We start from the raw sequence: 20,387 nt of genomic DNA, 5'->3' as shown, positions 1-20,387 counted from the left end.
CATGAACAGAGAGAATGGATTGGTGGTTGCCAAGGGGGAGGGGGTGGGAGAGGGATAAAACGCTGAGTTCCAACCTCACACAAAAGTTACTTCATATGCCTCAAAATATTTAAATGTTAAAGAAAAGTCACACAGATGCTTAATAAAAATTACTAGATGAAAATATGGATGAATATATGTTGGATTGGCAATGGCCCTTATAAACATGACACAGCATATCTGGGAACTTGGCTACCAGAACATCATTCTCATCCTCTGTGTTCTCAACTCCAAGCTATGCCTTTCCCAGACCTTGGGCTGCTGAGACCTTAAGGGAGCTGGGTGTTGATAAGGATTCAGGCTTTTGTTCCTATCCCTGCAAAACAGACAAACTCTTTTCCCCAAGGGTAGGAAATTATCAGGCATAAGCCTAGGTGGAGAGCAGCTGATCCCGCAAAAGTTTGACATTAGGAGATCTGTGGACCTGGGGTAAAGCTGATCCGGCATGAATGCCTTAGGTTTCCAGACTCTTAAAGACTTGGAGCTAAACAAATGGGCTGAGTTGTCTCTGTTCATGAGGTTGGGCAAGTTCAGGAAGATAGGAAAGCTGAGAAAATTCTCAAGGTACTTCTGGAGGGAGCTAACAGCCTGCCCTTAAACTATAGACCCATTGCATAAGCAACTTCTTTGATTTTCAAAATCTGTAAGGATTTCTGCCATTAAGAATATTACAGGTACAGGACCTGAGCCCTAAAGAGGCAATAGGAAATAAAAAACTTCCCAGCAGGTAGAGAAAAGACTGACAACTAAAATATTTGCCTAGTACAATAAAATTGCTGACAGAGAAAGGCAAAAACCTGAATTAAAAATTAAGAGCACATGAGATCTAAATGCAGCATGAAGAAAGATCTCTTGGAACTTAAAAAAATGTGGTGTTTGAATCCAAAATTCAGGGAAGAAAAAGGAACATGGAAGATTGGTAATAATAAACACATTCTAGAAAAAAGAAATGGTTCCTAAGCTGAAAAACTCTATATAAAGACTGAATGTCCAAAAAAAAAAAAAAAAGACCATTTTGGAAAAGTTCCTGAACTTTAGTTTGGACCGATGGGGGTGGGGTAGGGAAAGACACTCCTAGGCATAAATTCTGGTTAAAATGTGTAAACTCTAAAAACAAAGAGGAAATTTTTACAAGTTTCCAGGGAGAAAGAATTAAGTGTTTAACAAAGGAAAGTAAAAAGATTAGAGTGACATCAGATTTCCCATGTGCACAGCTGAAACTAGAAAAAAATGAAATTATATTTTCATTTAGACAAAGGCCTGCAACCTAAAGATCTTATTCTCAACCAAGCTAAGCCTGTCAGGGTGAAAGAAAGATGGTCAAGGATATGCAGGAACTCAGAAAGTACATTACCCAAGCACCCCAGCTGAGGAAAGACTAACCAAACCAAAAAGAACCAGAGACCTCATGAAGGAGGAGGGTGAAGAGAAAGCAGTGAAGAGGGATGAACTTAGATAAACGTGTACTTAATGGATTATATTAGACTGGGAATGTGAAATATGAGTGCTAAATAAGGATTCTGGAAACAGACAAGACAAAATGCAAGTAAAATTCTAATAAATATTAAATTATGCCAACAAAATCTAAGAGCTATAGTTTGCAGAGAGTTGGGGGACACCTAAGAGAAGAAAGGGAGCTAAGAGTATTCAAAAGATCTTATCCTATTTGAGTGTAAACAGGGAGAATGTGGCATGGTGGAGGCGGAAACCATAAGTCTCATTAGGAGAAATAGGTCTTACCTTGCTTACCTATAGGAGAGTCATATGTGTTTTGCTAAGAGCAGAGAAACAGGGTAATGTTTAATGGCATCTTTTTTTAAAAAAAAGGCAAATCAGAATCATCAGATTTTCAAGGGGAAAAATGTAGTGAATGGCAGTTTTGTTGCACCAACAAAAACAAAAGAGAAGAAATACTGTCAATTATATCAGTCATTATGCTAAATGAGAATGGACTGAATTTTTCAACTGAGATACTGACTTAAAAAACAAAAGACAGCTAAACGCTATTACAAGAAAATTTGAAGAAAAAGAGGTATGAAAAATCCCTTTACAGGGACTTCCCTGGTGGCACAGTGGTTAAGAATCCGCCTGCCAATGCAGGGAACACAGGTTTGAGCCCTGGTCCGGGAAGATCCCACATGCCGCAGAACAGCTAAGCCTGTGCACCACAACTACTGAGCCTGCACTCTAGAGCCCATGAGCCACAACTGCTGAAGCCCGTGCGCCCTAGAGCCCGTGCTCCGCAACAAGAGAGGCCACCACAATGAGAAGCCTGCGCACCGAAAGGAAGAGTAGCCCCCGCTCGCCGCAACTAGAGAAAGCCTGCACATGGCAACGAAGACCCAATGCAGCCAAAAATAAATAAAAATTTTTTTTTAAATCCCTTTACAGGTAAAGGTAAACCCATAGAAATTAGGATTATCAATATCAGATATTACTACTATTAAATGCAATACACAGAATAAAGAACTTTATACTATGAAAAGAGGCAAAATCAATGAAAATATAACAAGCACAAACCTGTACACACTAAACTACATGGCTACTAAATCCATAAATCGAAACCCATTAAAATTCTGGGAGAAGTAGATCAAAATACAATTATAGCAGGAAATTTCAACATGTATCCCTCATTAGGCAAATCTAAGGATATAGAGTAAGGATATAGATGCATTGACTAACACAATCAGTAGACATGTGATGATGTAATAGATAAGGAGAAAACCCTGCCTGTGTTAAATGTACGCACGACACAAAACACAGAAGTAGAGCATTATACTAGTCATTGCATGGGTTGTGGGGGGTGGATATAGAGGCAGGTCAGGATCATTATCCTCAAAGAACTGATAATCTGGTTGAGAAACTAGATGAATTGAACAAATACATTTTGGCCTGAAAGATGAACTGACAAAAGTAAGTACAGAGTGCTATGAGAACATAGAGAAGAGGGGAATTGCTATCTAAGATGAGATGGGGCATCAAAAAACTGGGGGACATGTTGGCTTCTAAGATAAAACCCCAGAGGTAGATTATGAATACATGTGTTGAAGAGAAAAGTGAAAAGACATTTCAACCAGAAAGTTGAAAATAGGACATTCAGAGGAGAGAGTCAAATTCATACCTGCAGATATGACTGAAGTCTCTTAATAGGATGGAGTAGGATTGCAGGTGCTAAAATGGTAGAGAGGTAGACAGAGGACTTATCATGAAGATTCTCATAGGTGTAACCTTGAAAACTTTAAACAGTGAATTGATTTGATGAGATTTACAGATGTGGAGGAAAGACTGGAGAAAAGGAGGCTAGTTATGCTGTTGCATGCAGTAATCCATGTAAGAAGTGATGAGGGCTTGAACACAAGGAAGAAGGAGGAGAGTGTAAAGTACAGATGCAAATGATGGGAAGGAGGTAACACTGGCAGGAGTGCTGGCTTAGACATGAAGGCACAAGGAGTCATGGATAAATTCCAGGTTTCTGGGTTGGGCCATGCTTGGACTCTGATGCTGTTCACAGAGATAGGTAATAACAGAAGAGTATTGTGTGTGCGAGCAGGAAGATGGTGACTTAAGATTTGGGTATGTGTTGATCTTGAGTTTTGTTGGGGTACCCAGGTAGAAGTGACAGTTATGATCCGGAGCTCAGGAGCAAGGCCTGGGCTAGAGATAGAGACTCAGCAGCCATCAGTGTTTTAACAATAGTCATGAGAGTGGGTGAGATCATACAGGTATGGTGTTTATGTAGTGAAAAGGGAAGAGTATTGAGGACGGAAGCCTCTGAAATACATACCTTTAAGTGCTAGAAAAATAAAAGGAGTCCAAGTAACTCCTGACCTTTGCCAAAGCAGTTGTGTGTTAGAAGGAGCGGGCAGAACAAAATTGCAGTGATTTAAAGAGAGAATGGGAAGTAAAGAATTCTTTATATTAAATCTCAGGAAATAAATAAGATGGAAATTAATATTGAAAGTAAAGTTATCAGTAGCACAGAGTTACCATGTCACCTGAGTAAACCAGTTATTTTAAAGTTTCATAACTTCCCTGAAAACTTTATAAAATTGTTTATAAGAGTCTATAAGATTGTCCATTGGTGTAAGTAAGGGGTTAAAGTGCCCCAGTATTATTGTGTTACTGTTGATTTCCTCTTTTGTAGCTGTTAGCAGTTGCCTTATGAGTTTATAAGAAGCTGAGTAATACACCGTCTAGGTAATCTAGACACTTCTATAGGAGTTTGCTGTTGCATTCAGTAAATTCAACTTTTCTTAGAAGTTAGAAACCAATGCAGTGTTTTTTATAACACATTTTCCAGTAGTGATCTGAAGCTTCTTAGTCAGCAAACTATACTAGTCTAGTAGTTTTATTATCTAGGATGAAATAAGCATCTCTAAGAAGCCATTTTATGTCCATGTGAATTTACAGTCTGAAAATTATATGCCTGCTGGTTTCTGAGATTCTAAGAGAAATTGATACTTAGAAGAACCTCAGTTTTCAGTACAATTTCAGAACAGATTTCAGTACATATTCAGGAAATTTCACTTATGATTTTCAGTAATAAGTTTCCAGCAAATGGGACACTCACACTTCCATGTTACCTTTTCTGATTAAGATGAAGGAGTGCACAATATGAAGGTCTAGGGAAAGGTGGAGGGAATAGCACTTGCACAATCTCGGCAAGGGGAAGAACTTGGCATTTCCAAAAAGAATAAACTGTAAGTGGCCAGAGTAGAAGCATGGAGAGCAGTTATGAGGCTGTTACAAAACTATAAATCAGAGAAATATAATGGTGGTTTGAACTGCTTACAGTGGCTAACAAGGTTGTGAGAAGTGGTTAGATTCAAAATAGGAGGGACTTCCCTGGAGGTCCAGCAGTTGGGACCTCACCTTCCAATGCAGGGGGTGTGGGTTCGATCCCTGGTCAGGGAGCTAGGATCCCACATGCCTCGTGGCCAAAAAACCAAGGCATGAAACAGGAGCAATATTATAAAAAATTCAGTAAAGACTTTAAAAATGGTCCAGATCAAAAAAAAAATTTTTTTTTAAATATGATGAAAATAGAGCCAATAGGGCCTTCTGATGACTTCTATATGGAGAGGTGGAGAAAAGTCATGAATGGTGCTTAGTCTTAGGCCTGAGTTATTTGGTTAATGGAAGCTTTTTGAAATAGGGAAGCTTGGAAGGAGCAGATTTGAGCTGTTGTGGGGGAGGTGGGGTGGAGGAGAAGCATCAAGACGTCTGATTTAGACTTAGGGAAGAATTTGCATGATCAGTTGACTCAGACAGCTTTGTCCTATTGTATGTATTTTCCCTATTTTCTTAAGCTATCCAGAACTTCACTCTTCACTTCATAAAGATTGTCTAATGAAGCAACTGTGTAGGAGGTATTCAAGGTAGAAGAGGCAGTGCTTGACAACTACCTTAGCATATAATTTCTAATAAAAGATTGAAATTCTAATAAAAGATTGAAATTGTAATTTCTAATGAAAGATTGAAATAGAAGGAACAGATAAATGTGTAAAGCTTTTTGTGCTAAAGACATTGGTGTGAAGTGACCAGATGATATACCTCATGTTAACAAACCTTACAGAAAAGTATTCTGTTTCTGTGTTGTGTATGTAATGTGAGTAGCCAAGACAAGCTACCTTAATGAGGTCAAAACAGAATTCTGAAATTATTTAATTTGTTGTTATTTTGCAAAGGTCTTTGTATATAAATCAGATATTTGAGGTGACTCAGGAAGATTGAGCCCAGAATCCCAGATCTCCTTTAAAACAGACCATGATACTAAGTTCAGCCCAAGTGGAACTAATAGAATCTTTCTGGTGTCCTTTGTAATTAGGTCCAGAAGCTGACCTCTAGGAGTAGAGGGGTTGAATCTCTAATTTTGGGAAATGATACACTAGAGGAAACTACTGTGGTCTCCCAGAACATAGTCTCTGGCTAAACTATTGGACTGGATGTCTTTCTTGATTAAAGTAAGCCTCCAAGTCAGGGTAAAATTCTTTCAGTCCTAAAGTAGAATCATAGTAGAACACATTAAGAAATAAGAGTTTTAAACTTATATTTTTACTAAATAAACGGTAAACTTAAAAAATGTAACAATTATTTAGTATGAGCAATTTTGAGAGAATAGGGGGCTTGTTTGTGTCATTCATCACTATTTTTCCAGCACAAGCACAGTTAGGTACTCTGATATTTTTCTATGTAGATAGGTAAATTAATGAAACCTCACATTAGAAAGCATAACTTCTTTCGTGATTTTTTAAAAACACATTTATACAGTCCACTATACCCACCACCAGTCCCTCCCATCAGAAAACTTGCACAAGCCTCTTAGATAGCCTCATCCAACAGAGGGCAGACAGCAGAAGCAAGAAGAACTACAGTCCTGCAGTCTGTGGAACAGAAAGATATACAAGATGAAAAGGCAGAGGGCTGTGTACCAGATGAAGGAACAAGATAAAACCCCAGGAAAAAAAACAAATGAAGTGGAGATAGGCAACCTTCCAGAAAAAGAATTCAGAATAATGATAGTGAAGATGATCCAGGACCTCGGAAAAAGAATGGAGGCAAAGATGGAGAAGATGCAAGAAATGTTTAACAAACACCTAGAAGAATTAAAGAACAAACAAACAGAGATGAACAATAAAATAACTGAAATGAAAACTACACTAGAAGGAATCAATAGCAGAATAACTGAGGCAGAAGAACGGATAAGTGACCTGGAAGACAGAATGGTGGAATTCACTGCTGTGGAACAGAATAAAGAAAAAAGAATGAAAAGAAATGAAGACAGCCTAAGAGACCTCTGGGACAACATTAAACACAACAACATTCGCATTATAGGGGTCCCAGAAGAAGAACAGAGAGAGAAGGGACCAGAGAAAATATTTGAAGAGATTATAGTCAAAAACTTCCCTAACATGGGAAAGGAAATAGCCACCCAAGTCCAGGAAATGCAGAGAGTCCCATACAGGATAAACCCAAGGAGGAACACATGAGACACGTAGTAATCAAACTGGCAAAAATTAAAGACAAAAATATTGAAAGCATCAAGGGAAAAATGACCAATAACATAGAAGGGAACTCCCATAAGGTTAACAGCTGATTTCTCAGCAGAAACTCTACAAGCTAGAAGGGAGAGGCATGATATGCTTAAAGTGATGAAACAGAAGAACCTACAACCAAGATTACTCTACCCAGCAAGGATCTCATTCAGATTCGATGGAGAAACCAAAAGCTTTACAGACAAGCAAAAGCTAAGAGAATTCAGCACCACCAAACCAGCTCTACAAGAAATGCTAAAGGAACTTCTCTAAGTGGGAAACACAAGAGAAGAAAAGGATCTACAAAAACAAACCCAAAACAATTAAGAAAATGGTCATAGGAACATACATATCGATAATTACCTTAAAAGTGAATGGATTAATGCTCCAACTGAAAGACACAGGCTGGCTGAATGGATACAAAAACAAGACCCATATATATGCTGTCTACAAGAGACCCACTTCAGACCTAGGGACACATACAGACTGAAAGTGAGGGGATGGAAAAAGATATTCCATGCAAATGGAATCAAAAGAAAGATGGAGTAGAAATACTCATATCAGATAAAATAGACTTTAAAATAAAGAATGTTACAAGATACAAGGAAGGACACTACATAATGATCAAGGGATCAATCCAAGAAGAAGATATAATAATTATAAATATATATGAACCCAACACAGGAGCACTTCAACACATAAGGCAACTGATAACAGCTATAAAGGAGGAAATCAACAGTAACACAGTAACAGTAATAAAAGAGGAAATCAACAGTAACACAGTAATACTGGGGCACTTTAACCCCTTATTTAGACCAATGGACAGATCATCCAAAATGAAAATAAATAAGGAAACAGAAGCTTTAAATGACACAATAGACCAGATAGATGTAATTGATATTTATAGGACATTCCATCCAAAAACAGCAGATTACACTTTCTTCTCAAGTGCACATGGAACATTCTCCAGGATAGATAACATCTTGGGTCACAAATCAATCCTCAGTAAATTTAAGAAAATTGAAATCGTATCAAGCATCTTTTCCGACCACAACGCTATGAGATTAGAAATGAATTACAGGGAAAAAAACGTAAAACACAAAAACAGATGGAGGCTAAACAGTACATTACTAAATAACCAAGAAATCACTGAGGAAATCAAAAAATACGTAGAGACAAATGACAATGAAAACACGATGATCCAAAACCTACGGGATGCAGCAAAAGCAGTTCTAAGAGGGAAGTTTATAACTATACAAGCCTACCTCAAGAAACAAGAAAAATCTCAAATAAAAAATCTAACCTTACACCTAAAGGAACTAGAGAAAGAACAAACAAAACCCAAGATTAGCAGAAGGAATGAAATCATAAAAATCAGAGCAGAAATAAATGAAATAGAAACAAAGAAAACAATAGCAAAGATCAGTAAAACTAAACGCTGGTTCTTTGAGAAGATAAACAAAATTGATAAACCATTAGCCAGAATCATCAAGAAAAAGAGGGAGAGGACTCAAATCAATAAAATTAGAAATGAAAAAGGAGAAGTTACAACAGACACTGCAGAAATACAAAGCATCCTAAGAGACTACTACAAGCAACTCTATGCCAATAAAATGGACAACCTGGAAGAAATGGACAAATTCTTAGAAAGGTTTTTAGCCTTCCAAGACTGAACCAGGAAGAAATAGAAAATATGAACAGACCAATCACAAGTAATGAAATTAAAACTGTGATTAAAAATCTTCCAACAAACAAAAGTCCAGGACCAGATGGCTTCACAGGTGAATTCTACCAGACCTTTAGAGAAGAGCTAACACCCATCCTTCTCAAACTCTTCCAAAATATAGCAGAGGGAGGAACACTCCCAAACTCATTCTATGAGGCCACCATCACCCTGATACCAAAACCAGACAAAGATACTACAAAAAAAGGAAATTACAGACCAATATCACTGATGAATATAGACAAAAATCCTCAACAAAATACTAGCAAACAGAATCCAACAACACATCAAAAGGATCATACACCACGATCAAGTGGGATTTATCACAGGGATGCAAGGATTCTTCAGTATAGCAAACCAATCAATGTGAAACACCATGTTAACAAACTGAAGAATAAAAACTATGTGATCATCTCAATAGATGCAGAAAAAGCTTCTGACAAAATTCAACACCCATTTATGATAAAAACTCTCTAGAAAGTGGGCACAGAGGGAACCTACCTCAACATAATAAAGGCCATATATGACAAACCCACAGCAAACATCATTCTCAATGGTGAATAACTGAAAGCATTTCCTCTAAAATCAGGAACGAGACAAGGATGGCCACTCTCAACACTATTATTCAACATAGTTTAGGAAGTCCTAGCCACGGCAGTCAGAGAAGAGAAAGAAATAAAAGGAATCCACATTGGAAAAGAAGAAGTAAAACTGTCATTGTTTGCAGATAACATGATACTATACATAGAGAATCCTAAAGATGCCACCAGAAAACTACTAGAGCTAAAGAATGCATTTGGTAAAGTTGCAGGATACAAAATTAATGCACAGAAGTCTCTTTCATTCCTATACACTAATGATGAAAAACCTGAAAGAGAAATTAAGGAAACACTCCCATCTACCATTGCAACAAAAAGAATAAAATACCTAGGAATAAACCTATCTAGGGAGACAAAAGACCTGTATGCAGGAAACTATAAGACACTGATGAAATAAATTAAAGATGATACCAACAGATGGAGAGATATACCATGTTCTTGGATTGGAAGAACCAATAGTGTGAAAATGACTATACTACCCAAAGCAATCTACAGATTCAATGCAATCCCTATCAAATTACCAGTGGCATTTTTTACGGAACTAGAACAAAAAATCTTAAAATTTTTATGGAGACACAAAAGACCCCAAATAGCCAAAGCAGTCTTGAGGGCAAAGAACGGAGCTGGAGGAATCAGACTCCCTAACCTCAGAATATACTACAAAGCTACAGTAATCAAGACAGTATGGTACTGGCACGAAACCAAAACATAGATCAATGGAACAAGATAGAAAGCCCAGAGATAAACCCATGCACCTATGGTCAACTAATTAATGACAAAGGAGGCAAGGATATACAATGGAGAAAAGACAGCTCTTCAGTAAATGGTGCTGGGAAAACTGGACAGCTACATGTAAAAGAATGAAATTAGAACAATTCCCTAACACCATACACAAAAATAAACTCAAAATGGATTAGAGACCTAAATGTAAGACCGGACACTATTAAACTCTTAGAGGAAAACATAGGAACAACGCTCCTTGACATAAATCACAGCAAGATCTTTTTGGATCCACCTCCTAGAGTCATGGAAATAAAAACAAAAATAAACAAATGGGATCTAATGAAACTTCAAAGCTTTTTCACAGCAAAGGAAACCATAAACAAGACGAAAAGACAACCCTCAGAATGGGAGAAAATATTTGCAAACAAATCAACGGACAAAGGATTAAGCTCCAAAATATATAAACAGCTCATGCAGCTCAATATTAAAAAAACAAACAACCCAATCCAAAAATGGGCAGAAGACCTAAATAGACATTTCTCCAAAGAAGACATACAGATGGCCAAGAAGCACATGAAAAGATGCTCAACATCACTAATTATTAGAGAAATGCAAATGAAAACTACAATGAGGTATCACCTCACACCAGTAAGAATGGGCATCATCAGAAAATCTACAAACAGCAAACGCTGGAGAGGGTGTAGAGAAAAGGGAACCCTCTTGCACTGTTGGTGGGAATGTAAATTGATTCAGCCACTATGGAGAACAGTATGGAAGTTCCTTAAAAAACTAAAAATTGAACTACCATATGATCCAGCAATCCCACTACTGGGCATATACCCAGAGAAAAAACCATAATTCCAAGAGACACATGCACCCCAATGTTCATTGCAGCACTGTTTACAATAGCCAGGTCATGGAAGCAGCCTAAATGCCCATCAACAGACGAATGGATAAAGAAGAAGTGGTACATATATACAATGGAATATTACTGATCCATAAAAAGGAATGAAATTGGGTCATTTGTTGAGATGCGGATGGATCTAGAGACTGTCATACAGAGTGAAGTAAGTCAGAAAGAGAAAAACGAATATCATATATTAACGCATATATGTAGAACCTAGAAAAATGGTACAGATGAACCAGTTTGCAGAGCAGAAATTGAGACACAGATGTAGAGAACAAACGTATGGACACTAAGGGGGGAAAGCGGCGGGGGGGGGGTGGTTGGTGGTGGTGGTGTAATGAATTGGGCGATTGGGATTGACATGTATACACTGATGTGTATAAAATAGATGACTAATAAGAATCTGCTGTATAAAAAAATAAAATAAAATTCAAGAATTTTTTAAAAACCCACATTTCTTCACTAGAGGGTGCTGTGTAAGCATTCAATACTTTTAAGAGTGTAATCTCCCTTATATTTATTTATTTGCTGGAAAATTGGGTTTTCAGATCCTCTGATTTCTGAAAAGCTTTCATGTTTCTTTACTTTCAAAACAACACTGATGGTATTGTGTATGGTAAATTTCATGGCTTTGAAGAACTGTTAAGGGCAGCATTGACACAGTTTCTTTTTTTCCTCCTCTGTAGGAGACGTATGACTCCCATCATGTATGCTGCACGGAATGGTCACCCTCAGGTTGTTGCTCTCCTTGTTGCTCATGGAGCAGAAGTTAATACCCGGGATGAGAATGGCTATACTGTGAGAACCGATTGTACAGTGTTCCTTTTTATCTCTAGGGCGTTAATATCTTATTATCAGTAGTCCACAAGGGAGGTTTTTTAAGAAGTAAAAATTATAGAAGGGCTGGGATGTAATTGCTGTTCAGTGAAGAAAAGCAACAGCTTAAATGGGAAAAAAGAAATTATCTGCTTCTCTTGGTCCTCACCCTTGACACAAGAAATTGTAACACACAACAAAGCCTGGATTCTGGAATACAAATGGAATTCTTTTTTATAGAAAACAGTTCTGTGATTGGCAGATAAATCGTTTTATTCTATAACATCACTTGTCTGTGTAAAACATTATTTGGTCTTACAAAATCAGTGAACACTGGCAGTCTGCTTTGCAATTACAACTTTGGAAATAGGTTTACATTTTATTGTGAAATGATGAGATTGCATCATTCCATTAATTAACCATGTTCACTTTTTTATTGTGCCATAAATACTGTTGAAAAGTTTTCCCCTCTGTGTCATATACACTCCCTCTCTTTAAACAGTCTTTTTTTCCCCCTACTTACAGGCTTTAACATGGGCAGCACATCAGGGTCATAAAAATGTAGTTTTGAAGTTGCTTGAACTTGGAGCTAATAAAATGATACAAACCAAAGATGGAAAGACACCAAGTGAGATTGCAAAAAGAAATAAACATCTAGAGGTATCCTGTTATTAAACTAATTTTTCTTAGCCTATATTATTGTTTGTAAAACTTTTGTTTTGTTAGAACTCACTACTAAAATAATAGTATATCTGGCTATTATTAAATGTTTCAATGTGTAATTTTCTTCCAGCCAGGTAATGAAAACGTTATATTACTAGAGTATTTATCTTTCACTAAATAAGAGGAATTTATAATGTGGTAATTTAAAAACTATATAAAGGGATAATAAAGTCTTATCTAGCCCTAGAAATAAAATTGTAATAGACTTTAAATGTTTATTTAAACATTTCCAACTGGTTCAGATTTTCAAAAATTAATTAGTGTATTGACAGTTAGTAAAATTTCAAAATTTGCACATGTAATTAAACTATTGTTTTAAAATTTTAATTAATACATATTAAACAATTTAAAAATTAAATCCTTTAAGCTACATTTACCTCTGTACATTTGACAAGGTATGTAATAAATTGATAACATGCTTGGGTATATGATTTACAATCATCAGATCTTAAAGTCAGTAATAAATATTTGCCATACATTAAATTATTGATATAAACTTTTGGTCTGAATACTAAAGCCATCAGCCAAAGGTGTGTAATTTCTAAGCAAGGATCAAATACAGTACAACTGTAAATCTGTTATATAGTGCAAGATCTTCTAAAACTGAGTTTCTGAATTTGAAAACTTGTAACATTCCAAAGGTTCCATCATATAATACTCAGACCATGCCAGTTTTGTTGCATGTAAAATAACTTCCTCTATTTTTTTATTATTTTTTTTTTTGGCGGTACGCGGGCCTCTCACTGTTGTGGCCTCTCCCGTTGTGGAGCACAGGCTCTGGACGCGCAGGCTCAGTGGCTATGGCTCACGGGCCCAGCCGCTCCGCGGCATGTGGGATCCTCCCAGACCGGGGCACGAACCCGTGTCCCCTGCATCGGCAGGTGGACTCTCAACCACTGTGCCACCAGGGAAGCCCCACTTCCTCTATTTTTAAGCAGCCTATAAACATGCCTATCATTTTATAACTCAGATCTACATTTCCAAAATTATTCTAGTGTAAATGCTAATCACTGAAGCCCTGTGAAACTTTAAAAAAAAATTAAGTTTTTCTACTAAGCTTTGGAAATTTGAAAACTTTTAATTAATATACTGCATCATTAAATTTAGGGTAGATGACAGTGAATTTGACATACTAAGAAATTTATGAACATCAAAGATTATTTTGAGTCATAAAGTGTTTCTTGAAGTGAGATTTGATTTTGTATCTTGGCTGATTATATGACTTAAACTTGGCTTGCTAAAAAGTTAGAACTAAGAAGTTTGAAAACTAAGAAATTTCACATCTCTTTAAGTTGTACAGTTGAGATTTGTGTACCTTAGTCGTGCTTCTTACTCTCTCTCAATTGAAAAATGTATTTAGGGCTTCCCTGGTGCCACAGTGGTTGAGAGTCCGCCTGCCGATGCAGGGGACACGGGTTCGTGCCCCGGTCTGGGAAGATCCCACATACCGCAGAGCGGCTGGGCCCGTGAGCCATGGCCGCTGAGCCTGCGCGTCCGGAGCCTGTGCTCCGCAACGGGAGAGGCCACAACAGTGAGAGGCCTGCGTACCGCAAAAGAAAAAAAAATGTATTTAAAATACTTAGTCTTTCTGATTCACTTACCAAAATGGAATTTTTAGTTTTGTTTTATATCTCGTTGAAAATATTATATTAATTACTATCTTGCTTTAATTTTTACTGTAACTTTTTTCAGATCTTCAACTTTCTTTCCTTGACTTTAAATCCTTGGGGAGGAAAGCTTCAACAGCTAACTAAAGAAGAGACTATTTGTAAACTATTGAGAACAGATTCTGATAAAGATCACATATTTAGGTAACATAGCATGTTTCTGTTCAACACAATACCTATAAATAAGTAAAAATTGTGCATGTTTTTTATTACTTATAGTAAATGTGATGACTTATTTAAAATATATATTTTAAACTTTTACAAGCATTTAAAAATATTACTTAGAAGTGTCTGAATTTTAAGTGCCTTGTTCTCCAGAATTTTAGAAAAATTTGATATACATGTACTAACAGTAATGAGAATAATGTTTTACTTTAAATAAAATATCAACAATACAGTTTTTTTCTAAAAGGTTCTAAGATTATATTTTTTTTAGTGTTCAAACTAGATTGCATCTTGCTCTCTAATTCTTTATAGCAGATTTCTGATTTTATAAGCTAAAAATAAAAATACGTTTTTTCCCCTGAACACAGTTGTTCAGTACATGGCCACAGCATTATCCTCTACTTACCTACATTTAAAATAGTTAGTAAATTTTTACTTCCTACAATTAAAGAGATTTTCACGTACAGACCGCTCACAAGGAATACAGCTGACCCTTGAACAATTCCGGGGGTTAGGGGCGCTGACCCTGCCCTTGGAAAATCTGTATCCAAGGTTCCTCCATCTCTGCAGTTCCACATCTGTGGATTCAACTAACCACGACTGTGTAGTACTATAGTATTTACTGTTGAAAAAACTCCATGTGTAAGTGGATCTGCACAGTTCAAACTGTGTTGTTCAGGGGTCAATTGTATAAATATTGGCAAATATTTTCCTTCTTAGGAAAAATGAGCTTCATTTTACTATCACCATTTTCTCTGTTTACTTAAATCTTCACTCAGGAGACCTTTCTTATTCCTTTGTATAACATAGGTCTAGTGGGTAAATTTGCAAATATAGGCATACCTCAGAGATATTGGGGTTCAGTTCCAGACCACCACAATAAAGCAAATATCACAATAAAATGAGTTACGCAAATTTAAAAGTTATGTTTACACCATACTGTAGTCTATTAAGTGTGCGATAGCATTCTGTCTACAAAAACAATGTACATATATTAATTAAAAATTACTTTATTGCTAAAAAATGGTAACCATCATCTGAGCCTTCAGCAAGTTGTAATAGCAACATCAAGAATCACCATAACAAATATAATAATGGAAAAAGTTTGAAATATTTCAAGAATTACCGAAGTGTGACACAGACACACAAAGTGAGCAGATACTGTTGGAGAAATGACACCAATAGACTTAGTTGACATAGGGTTGTCACAAACCTTCAATTTGTAAAAAACAATGTCTGCAGATAAAGCAATAAAGCAAAGCACAGTAAAACGACATATGCCTGTATATTCTACATAGACTCATTCTTACTAATTCTTATTCTCATTCTCTTTCTGCATCATAAATATATATTTATTATTTGTGCACTGATAGTCTGTTCTGAAATTGACATTGCTATAAATATGTATAGTTCATATACAGCATTTGGAGATCTGGAAATATTTTTACATGGTCTTGGACTTGAACATATGACAGATTTACTGAAGGTAAGATTTTGTTTAAGCTATGGTGAGTTATGTATGCATGTTTATTTGTTGGTTAACATAACATTAAATATTAATTCATAAGCATGCTTATGAAGGGGTGACAGAGGTACTTTTCTCCATAATTTGTAGTATTGATACATCCCATTTTAAAATTACAAGCATTGTGAAAATTTATTATTATAGAAATTTACATAAATTAGAATCTGGCTTTTACCCACTGCCCAAAGCATCACAGAACTCCTTGTACATCTAAGCCCTTAGTCTGTTTTTGCAGTTGCTGATCTTTGTGTATAGAATATTAGAAGCATGATTTTAAACCAAACAAACCAGGTATCAGATTCTTGCTCTAATGATTATTAACTGAAATATGTTACTTAAATCTCCTTTTTTTTCATAAGGATGGTAATACCTAGTGTAGGATTGTCATAAATATTAAATTAGATCATATGTGAAGCTCTGTTGTAGGTATTTTAGGCATGCATTATGGGATTTGAGCAGATGACAGTTATCAGCCATTTAGCTGATACTGCAGCAGTAAAGCACTATTTAAGACAGGCTCTCCTTAAGAATATGCACATTCATTTAGGCAGTTTAGAATTGGGTTTCATTGTACAATCCTGAAACTTCCTATTTGAGAAATATTCAGTAAAACCAAATTTTATTAATATTATACAATTATAAATTTTGAAAATTCATAAAACAATTTCTGTCAACCTTTATAGAGCTGTTTTCTTTTTATGTAAGCAAATATAAGTTGTAATACTTTTTTCTGAATCTGGGAAACTAGTTATGTTTATATATTTTTTAGTAATTATACATATTATTATACTCATTACTATCTACCCAGTAGTTGAAAGTTTTTAGGCGGGTAGCATATAACTGACTAACTTATATGTACAGTTGCCTACTTCCCCTTCTACTATTTCATTTATATAGAAAGGTGGCATTTTTTTCTTTTCTACAGGAAAGGGATATAACTTTAAGACATCTTTTGACCATGACGAAAGATGAGTTTACAAAGGTTAGTATCAACTTCAAAAACTCCAGACATTATCTTTCATATTTTTAATAGTTTGAATCCTTTTATTTTCTATTTAAAAAATCCTACAGCTATAGACTGTGAATGATCTTTTGCTAGGTTCCTCATTAGATATGATTATGGATAACCATATCTAAAATCTTCCATTCCAATATTAAGTTGCCTTAGGAATATTTAAAGACTTACTTAAAAGCTTTTGCACAGCAAAGGAGACCATAAACAAGATGAAAAGACAACCCTCAAAATGGGAGAAAATATTTGCAAATGAAGCCGCTGACCAAGGATTAATCTCCAAAATTTACAAGCAGCTCATGCAGCTCAATATGAAAAAAACAAACCAACCAATCCAAAAATGGGCAGAAGACCTAAATAGACATTTCTCCAAAGAAGATATACAGAGTGCCAACAAACACATGACAGAATGCTCAGCATCACTAATCATTAGAGAAATGCAAATCAAAACTACAATGAGATATCAGCTCACACCAGTCAGAGTGGCCATCATCAAAAAATCTATAAACAATAAATGCTGGAGAGGGTGTGGAGAAAAGGGAACCCTCTTGCACTGTTGGTGGGAATGTAAATTGATACAGCCACTATGGAGAACAGTATGGAGGTTCCTTAAAAAACAAGTAGAACTACCATACGACCCAACAATCCCACTACTGGGCATATACCCTGAGAAAACCATAATTCAAAAAAAGTCATGTACCAAAATGTTCATTGCAGCTCTATCTACAATAGCCAGGAGATGGAAGCAACCTAAGTGTCCATCAACAGATGAATGGATAAAGAAGATGTGGCACATATGTACAATGGAATATTACTCAGCCATAAAAAGAAATGAAATTGAGTTATTTGTGGTGAGGTGGATGGACTTAGAGTCTGTCATACAGAGTGAAGTAAGTCAGAAAGAGAAAAACAAATACCATATGCTAACACATATATATGGAATCTAAAAAAAAAATGGTTATGAAGAACATAGGGGCAGGATGGGAATAAAGACACAGACCTACTAGAGAATGGACTTGAGGACATGGGGAGGGGGAAGGGTAAGCTGGGACAAAGTGAGAGAGTGGCATGGACATACATACACTACCAGATGTAAAATAGATAGCTAGTGGGAAGCAGCCACATAGCACAAGGAGATCAGCTCATTGCTTTGTGACCACCTAGAGGGTTGGGATAGGGAGGGTGGGAGGGAGGGAGACCCAAGAGGGAAGAGATATGGGGACATATGTATATGTACAACTGATTCACTTTGTTATAAAGCAGAAACTAACACACCATTGTAAAGCAATTATACTCCAATAAAGATGTTAAAAAAAAAATAAAGACTTAGAGTTGTTTTTTTTTCATTCAGATTAGTTATGACATCTCAACTAAAACTGATGGTTTATTTCTAAACATGAAATAGATCTGTAAAACAGTATAAAACAGGTTACTTAGAAATAAGAGGTGGTTTTTTGTACATGTGGGTATAAACGTGTTCTTCAAATACTGCCTTTTGCTAGGTTCTCAAAATGACCAAGACTTATTATTTTGCTAATGAGTAGTATTAAGTAACAATTTGAAAATAGCTGTGGGAAATATCAGAGATACTTTAATAAGTAGGATACACAAAAAGGAATGATCTTCCTGCATGAGCACATTGGAAACTTGAAATCTTTACCATTACTGAAAATCAAACCATACTACTACTTAGCTAAATCCAGGATAGAAAATTTAGTTAATTCTAAAGGTAGAACATAGACAAAAAGAAGACTTAATTCTCACTTAATCAGTGATAACATTTTAAATAATATTTTGAAGGACAAATTGTTTTACTCTGGTTTTCTGGAAACATTATATATTAAAATCTAGTAATTTGTTTTTAGAATCCATCACAATTGTTATATAATGCAAAAAATTGACTATAGTCACTATATATCTAAATATTTTAGTGATGTAACCTAGTCAGTCCAGTTACAAGCAAACTTGTATATTTTTCAGTATGGTTTTTTTCCAGTATTGTATCTATTTTTTTCAAGATGTTAATTAATCAAGTAGAAAACTTCTTCAGTAATTTTGTATATTGTTCAAGTATGACTACCTTATTGTACTTTAAAATCATTTCTACTTAGAATGGAATTACCAGTAGAGATCAGCAGAAAATTATGGCTGCTCTTAAAGAACTAGAGGTAGAAGAGATAAAATTTGGAGAATTACCTGAAGTGGCAAAGTTGGAAATCAGGTAAAATTAACCTACTGGTTTACATTAATACTGTTTAGAACCAACTTTCTTTTTTAATTGAATTTTGATAATGTCCAAGTTATTTTACTTAATACCATCATTTTGGCAGGGATATGGATAGTTAATTTTGCGATATAGTGTGTTCTGAAGTAGAAATTACTTTATAAAGTCAGTTTTTACAAAGAAGCAAAACTAATGCATCTTCTTAACTCACATAGAAATATTTTTGTTGTATTTTTCCATTGCATTTTGTTAAATGAGTTAATTAAAAGATCCCATGCTTTTCATAGTGTAGCTCTTACTCTCTTTAAATCATATAAATGTCAGATTGAAGATTCAGAGGGTAATATTTTTGCTTAGGGCAATAAGAAAGCATTTCTCATGTACTCAGCTCTATTTTCAGCCTTATTCTTTATGAAATTATGTTATCAATATATAAAGTTCATTTCAATATTATAAACTTGTCAAACACTGATTAGTAGCAATATTAGTAATCTAAAATTTATTTTGAAAATAATGGTATTTGATTTTTTAAACATATTGTGGAACAGTAAATGATTTTTTTAACTTTTTATTTGAAATAATTTTAGATTCACAAGAAATTGCAGAGATGTACAGAAAGGTTCTATGTACCCTTCACCCAGTGTCACCCAGCGTACCCAGTTATCTTGCATAACTATAGTACAATATCAAAACCAGAAACTGACATTTTTCTGGTTTGTATTTCATCAGTTATACACATGCTCATTTGTGCGTGTGTGTATAGCTCTATGCAATTTTGTCATGTGTGTAGCTTCTCATAACCACTGCCACAATCAATATACTTAACATACCATCACCACAATGCTACCACATACTACCCCTTCATAGCTCCCACCACCCCTCCCCATCCCTAAAACTAGCAATTGATAATTTGTTATCCGTCTTTAAAATGATGTTATTTCATGAATGTTACATAAATGCAATCATACAGTACGTATCCATTTTTGATTGGCTTTTTTCAGTCAGCCCAATTTCCTTGAAGTTCATCCAAGTCTATAAAATATAATACTTACAAGTGCAGTAGTATAGTGTAGCCTGCCTAACACTAACATTGCAACTATGAGAAACATTAATTAAACATAGGAATAATAAGTTTCCACACCATTTTAAAATTTAGATAAGTCTTCTAGGGGATAATTTAGATGATCCAGATTTCTTTAAAAATGTTATTGCAAAATTATTTCCCTTTCT

The 20,387-nt window shown here is 35.5% G+C and overlaps 1 protein-coding gene across 1 annotated transcript in view; it reads left to right on the top strand.

Moving 5' to 3' along the window:
* ASZ1 (ankyrin repeat, SAM and basic leucine zipper domain containing 1) overlaps positions 1-20,387 on the top strand; it is a 79,762-nt gene that overhangs the window by 49,497 nt on the left and 9,878 nt on the right. The window contains exons 5-10 of the mRNA XM_065883486.1: positions 11,712-11,823; positions 12,367-12,501; positions 14,257-14,375; positions 15,807-15,882; positions 16,847-16,903; positions 19,045-19,154. Coding sequence (XP_065739558.1) covers positions 11,712-11,823; positions 12,367-12,501; positions 14,257-14,375; positions 15,807-15,882; positions 16,847-16,903; positions 19,045-19,154 — 609 coding nt within the window. The remainder of the gene's footprint in view (positions 1-11,711; positions 11,824-12,366; positions 12,502-14,256; positions 14,376-15,806; positions 15,883-16,846; positions 16,904-19,044; positions 19,155-20,387) is intronic.

This window comes from Phocoena phocoena, chromosome 9 (genome assembly GCF_963924675.1).
Source record: "Phocoena phocoena chromosome 9, mPhoPho1.1, whole genome shotgun sequence".
Classification (NCBI taxonomy): domain Eukaryota; kingdom Metazoa; phylum Chordata; class Mammalia; order Artiodactyla; family Phocoenidae; genus Phocoena; species Phocoena phocoena.
The sequence above is the reverse complement of the archived record's forward strand: the minus strand, read 5'-3'. Positions and strand labels throughout refer to the sequence as shown.